Source organism: Solanum dulcamara, chromosome 8 (genome assembly GCF_947179165.1).
Source record: "Solanum dulcamara chromosome 8, daSolDulc1.2, whole genome shotgun sequence".
Classification (NCBI taxonomy): Eukaryota; Viridiplantae; Streptophyta; class Magnoliopsida; order Solanales; family Solanaceae; genus Solanum; species Solanum dulcamara.
In genome coordinates this window covers 41,298,018-41,304,702 of record NC_077244.1, presented here as the reverse complement: position 1 = coordinate 41,304,702, position 6,685 = coordinate 41,298,018, and the positions used below count along the sequence as shown (strand labels likewise).

The 6,685-nt window shown below is 33.7% G+C and overlaps 1 protein-coding gene across 1 annotated transcript; it reads left to right on the top strand.

Moving 5' to 3' along the window:
- Positions 1-2,648: 2,648 nt before the first annotated feature.
- On the top strand, positions 2,649-5,416 carry LOC129899895 (cation/H(+) antiporter 15-like). Its single transcript, XM_055974894.1, has 3 exons — positions 2,649-2,867; positions 3,053-4,057; positions 4,154-5,416. Exons 1-3 carry the CDS (start codon positions 2,649-2,651, stop codon positions 5,414-5,416), a joined length of 2,487 nt encoding a protein of 828 aa, XP_055830869.1.
- The last annotated feature ends 1,269 nt before the right edge of the window (positions 5,417-6,685 follow it).

Genomic DNA, 6,685 nt, shown 5'->3' with positions numbered 1-6,685 from the left:
TCTCGCAGTAAGTGGGACTACTTTGTGCCCCAAGTAAATGAGCCCCATGTAACCATCACCTTGTGCCCAAGTAAGTGGGGCAACTTTGTGCTAAAGTTAGTGGAACTCAAGGCATACTTTGTGGTATGTATATAACTTTCTATTGTAATATGGAAGACAAATAAAAACATAAAAAAGTCATTCTTCCTTTTTCTCCTTTGTTGTTTAATTTGTACATACCTTCACTTTTTAACAAACATTGTTGGAATAATAATTCAAAGTTGGAGTAGGAATCCTAAGTTGTTTAGGATTTGTTATTTGCTATTTATTTAATTCATGTCTAGTTAGAATTTATTTGTCCTAGTTTATATATGAATAGGTTTTCTAGTCCTAGTTTAATTTGATTTCTTACTATTATAAATAGAGATGTTGCTAGGTTATTTTCAATACACAAGAATATATAGAAAAACACAAAAAAATATAGAAAATATGCAATAGAAAGATCAAGAGAGATCTTGTAGTAAGATTCAAGAGATTTTGAGTTGATAAATAAAATATTTTCCTTCAAATTGATATCAGAGCTTCTACGATCCTGTTAGAGAATAAAAAATTTCCGCTATCGGCGGGTGGCTAAGACCCATATATGCCATCCGTCTGGTTAATAATCATGATGACAAAAGTCAGACAAATAATATATGCATGAAAACATCATCATAGGAGGAAGAGCTTACAAAAACATTACAGAGGTAAAGAAGTGCAAGCAAATATGGCACAAGAGGAATGCATTTTTCTCTAATTAAAGTTGACGAAAGTTAAAAAAAAAAGTTGGTGTGAAGGGTATCAACGAGAGTTGGGGACAATGTGCTCCAACAACTAAAAATAAAAAATAAAAAAAGGAGTTGGTGGGAAGGACATCAACGAGAGTTGGAGATAAAGTGCTCTAAAACTAGATTGGACCTACGGGCAGGGTAGACTGATCCTACGAATCGGGTAGACCGTACATATGGGACTGGGTAGATTGTACCTGCGAGATAGCATATATGTATTGCATCACTGGGAAGTTGGAGAGAAAATGCTCCAATACAACCAATAAAAAATATTGAAGATTGAAGAGAAGTTCTCCAAAAAATAATAGCAACGACAAGAATGAAATTGAAGATTGAAGAAAAGTGTTTTCCAATACAACAACAATGACAAGAAGAAAAAGACAAGAGTATACAACTTTGAATTACGGGAGAATGTTGGAACAATAATTCAAAGTTGGAGTAGGAATTCTAAGTTGTTTAAGATTTGTTATTTGCTATTTATTTAATTCATGTCTAGTTAAGATTTGTTTGTCCTAGTTTATATAGGAATATGTATTCTAATTCTAGTTTAATTTGATTTCTTATTATTATAAATAGAGATGTTGCTAGGTTATTTTCAATACACAAAAATATATAAAAAAAACATAAAAAAATATAGGAAATACAAAATAAAAAGATCGAAAGAGATATTGTAGTAAGATTGAAGAAATTTTGAATTAATAAATAAAATATTTTCCTTCAAATACAAATGGTACTTTTATATAGTAATGTCATCCACGGAAAAATATTAGGTTAACTTTTGTAGTGGTAAAAAGAAAAGTATTTTGTTTTAAGGGAACATGGCCAAATATATTTTTTAATTTTGAGATTTAGAGCGAACATACTTTTTATTAAAAAAAGGTGCATATATGTACTCCTCGTTTAACAAATGAAGCACATATATTCTAACCATCTAACAAATGGTGCAGATATACCTTCGCCGTCTAACAAACTGTGCATATTTGTCCTTTTTGTTGACTGGAAAAAATAATCCTAAAACTGTTTTTTTTAATTTCAAAAATATCACGTGACTTTAAAAAATATTACCTCATCCATAGTTTATCCATCCATACCCAATCCAACTAAAAAAAAACTTAATACCTCTTTATTTAGATTTGATCCAAATCCATTTTATGACCGAGCGGAAGAGAGATTGAACTTGTTTTTTATTTGGATAGGTTCTGAAGGGATAAAAGAAATTCGTGAGATAATTTTTTAAGGTCACATAACATTTTGGGAATTAAAAATAATAATTTTAGGATTTTATTTTTTTAATTTAATAAATATAGGTCTACTAATAAAAAGGATAAATATACACTAAAAATATATTCACTCCAACTCGCCAAGTTAAAGGGTATATTTACCCATTTCCCCTTGATTTAATGTTTGTAGTGGTAAAAAGGAATAGTATTTTGTCAACCTCATTTTTTATAGATAATAAGTCTTAGGTACTCTTCCTATTAATTATGTCACCTTAGAGACGAGATACAGCTACTACTCCCTTGTCCCTTTCTTTTTTTCTTCTTGTTTAATTTGAAAAGAAAAGAAATATTAGGCGAGGCAAGGCTCCTTAAATTGGGCGATGTAGTTGGAGAGAAAATAGTAATACGTGTCTAGCTAAGTAATATCATCCTTAAATTTATAAACCATTTACTCAAAACAAATTTAATCCACCAATCATGAGTGATGATGCATTTCACTAGTGCATGGAATAAGCTAACTTCATTTTTTCCTATGTCCATCTTCATCTCTTTTCTTTAGATAGAAGAAGAAAGTAGGAAGGCAAAAAAGAATTTTAAAAAGGTAATGCTTAATAATTAGAGAATGGCGAAATCAACATATTTGACGGACTCATTTACTGCGGATAGTATTTTGTGCTATGATCCAGCAGACATCTCTTCCAATGGCTACAAAGTCCGTAATCCTTTAAAATTTCCTGCACCTCTTATGGTATTTCAGCTCTCTGTTATCTCATTTACAACTCTGCTTATTGGTGTTGGCCTCAAGCCTTTGGGTCAACCTACTCTTGTCGCACAAGTTCTTGTAAGTACTTTTTCTAATTAATTAATTTGGACATTATCAAAATATGTTTCAATATTCTTGTTGAAAAAGGTACCTATGATATCAAAATTCCTATTGTACTTGTGTATTTAAATTTATTTGTGTTTGTGTAATACATTAGTTAGTGAATTACATTATCCGGTGAGAATTTATGAACTACATCTCAGGGTGGTATATTGTTTGGACCATCACTCTTGGGACATTCAGAAGCAGTGAGAGAAACCGTATTCCCAACCCGAAGCGTTATGGCATTAGAAACTGCGGCAACATTTGGTGTTTTCTTCAATCTTTTTGCTATAGGAGTTGAGTGTGACTCAAAAAGGATGTTCAGGCCAGGGAAAAAAGCGATTATCATAGGCATCTCTGTATTGTTTTCTTCACTTGTATCGAATATGGCACTAGCAACACTTATGCAACGTTTCATCACTATGGAACCTCATCTTGCAAAATCTCTACCTATTGTAGCAATTTCACAATGCATTGTTGGTTTTCCCAACGTATGTTCCCTTTTGAAAGAAATGCAAATGCTCAACACTGATCAAGGCCGCATAGCGACGACTTCAGCTATGTTCTGTGATGTAATTGGCTTCACCATGGGTGCTGTAGGTTTTATAAAATTACAGGTGGAGAAAGAAAATTCTATCACGCAGAAAATGGGTTCAACTCTCTCTCCTTTCATCCTTATCATATTCACAATTTATTTTGTTAGGCCTGCAGTTAAGAAGACATTAAAACAAAGACCAGAAGGGAAACCTATTGGGGAAAACTACTTTGTATGCATTTTAATAATTGTACTGGCGTATATATTTGCTTCTGAGACGATTGGGCAACACTTCCTCTTTGGAGCACTTTTGTTAGGCATGGCCATTCCCGAAGGCCCGCCTCTAGGGGCAGCTTTGATTAACAAACTTCATTATCCAATTGGCAAGATTTTGTATCCAATTTTTCTCACCACCAGTGGCCTCAAAACAGACGTTTTCACCATTCATTTCAAGACCCTATGGGTTATTTCCATTCTAGTTCTCTTTTCCGTCCTAATAAAGATTGGAGTAATGATTATCATAACTCGCTACACAGGCTTGACCATTCATGACTCTGTCATTGTTGGTCTCATGTTGAATTCTAAAGGTATCTGTGATATTGTTTTCTTCAACTTATGGAGAATTTCAGAGGTGATATTTCATCAACCTTTGTTTTTTTTTGTCCAAATAATTAGTTTCTGAAGAGAAAACGATTAAATAATTTGAACTCTTTCTAATCAATGCTAGGCCCTGTCAGATGAACACTTTGCAGTGGTTATTATTATCTCAGTTATTTTAGTTATGGTGATCATCACACCATTATTAAAATTCCTCCTTGGTGCAATCGAACAACAAACTCCGACAAAGAGAAGGACCCTTCAACACTCAAAGCCTGACTCAGAGCTAAGGATACTGGTTTGTGTTCACCATCTACAAAGTGTGCCAACTATGGTCAACTTACTTGAAGCATCCAATGCAACAGAGCAGAGTCCCATAGGAGTCATAGGTCTCATACTCATTGAGCTCATGGGTCGAGCTGCTCCCCTTCTTATTACTCACAATCATTCCCAAGGAGACATCCCTGAGGATGCTTCAATATCATTGCAAATCATCAACGCACTGAGACAATACGAGCTTGCTTATGAAAATTGTGTCACCCTTCAACCATTCACTACCATCACACACTTTGATCTAATGCATGAAGACATTTGTCGCCTTGCACTGGACCAAAATGTGACATTTATGATCCTACCATTTCATAAACATTGGGAAATTGATGGTTCCATTGGAACATCAAGTCGTGCCATACAAAATATCAACTCCAAAGTCATCAAGAAAGCACCTTGTTCTTTTGGGATTCTAGTAGATCGTGGAATTCTAAAGGGATCCATGGCGATACTAAATAATCAGAGGGTGTACCATGTTGCTGTGATTTACATTGGAGGTCCAGATGATGCAGAATCACTAGCCTATGGTGCTCGACTGGCGAGACACCCAAATGTGTCAATAACACTTATCCGTTTTCTTATGTTTGGCTATGACAATGCTAGAGAAAGAAAGCTAGATAATAGACTGATTGAAGCAGTTCGATATGAGAACTCAATGAACGAGAATTTCATATATGAAGAACGTGTTACAAGAGATGGGGTTGGGCTATCTGCTTCACTTAGAACCTTAGAAGATAGATTTGATTTAATAGTTGTAGGGAGGCACCATGAAGAGTCACCTTTGCTGGTGGGACTTGGGGAGTGGAGTGAATGTCCTGAACTTGGTGTAGTGGGAGATTTCTTGGCTTCGCCAGATGTTGGGATCATAGCTTCAGTTCTAGTGGTGCAGCAGCAGCGAGTTAGAGGAAAGTTGTTGAATAAAGCAACAAAACCAGTAGTCGTTAATAATCAAGATGGCGCCCCATATCCGGAGATGAATAATAATAATGGAATATCAACACCAGCAACCTCCGTCTCTAATGATCATCCAAGATGGGAAATCACTATAGATAGAGCTACTTAGTTTTTGCATCCATGTACAACCTTCATAGTTTTGCTGCTTGTACAGTATTATAAATTGAATGCAGGCTGAAGTAATATTTATATACCGTTTTACAGTTGGTAGTTACTCTCTAATTTTTTAATACTGTATACTAAACGGTAATTAACGATAAGTGAACAAGTAATTGGAGAAAATGCAAGGCAAAGAGATTCAACTCACGCCACAACTCAATCTTACTATAATATGAAGGATCTATGATGATAATGACCCTGGAGGAGATGTAGATATGTGTCAAGTGAAGGAACTCTGGAGATGGAAAAGTTACATTATATATTATCCCAAGATTTTCATTAATTCACTGTCAAATTCTGTTGTTGTACTTGCTTCAACATTAATTTGTTGTTCAAGTTGAGAAGCATGATCCCTGAAGCAATGATGTTCCATTTTACGTATATCCTTACATATATTATATATATATATGTATATATATATATTTTTTTTTTCCTCGTTAAATGCCCATGAAAATAATGGAGAAAAAACTAGTAATATCTCAAAAGGGAATGTGCATGTTGGTTTGGAAAAGCTTTCTTTTTTAGTATTATTCTTTACATATTCTTATTGTTTAGTAAATTATTTAGACTTACATTTAAAGGAGTCAAACTAGTCGTTAAGTAACTGTCAAATCAAAACCTATATATACATACATGGCTGATGGCACGGTAGTGAATAACAAGCAAATTTTTCTATGTGGCCCTTTGTTTTCTTCGTACAACTTTTGATTTGTTGGGTTATACTTTCTAAAATTATATTGTTGAATCCTATGGATATGCCTAATAATATTGTTCATTGTGTGGGTGAAATATCCTTGTTGACATGTATTTATATGCCTCAAGCTTCACTAAAACTGTAATGACCCGTTAGGTTATTTTGAGAATGAGTCCTCCTCCTTTCATATGAAATTCTTCCCGTAAAATTTTAATGGGTTATTTGGATTATTCGGTAACTTTGGTTAATTAGTTGAGGGATAATTTTAGAGAATTAATTTAACTGATAGGCTAAAGTATTAATTTATTTAATACCCTATACCACTTTTCTTATATTTATTAAAATAGGTTAGTAGGATTTGTAAATTTTAATACATAATCAGTTTGGAAAAGTTAAAAAAATAATAAAAGAAAAGAACAAAAATAATTATATATAGATACATAATCTGATGGCTTAATGCCATCACATGTAACGCGACGAGAAATAGAAATGGGAGGAAAAAAATACGGAGGAAGAAAGAAAAGA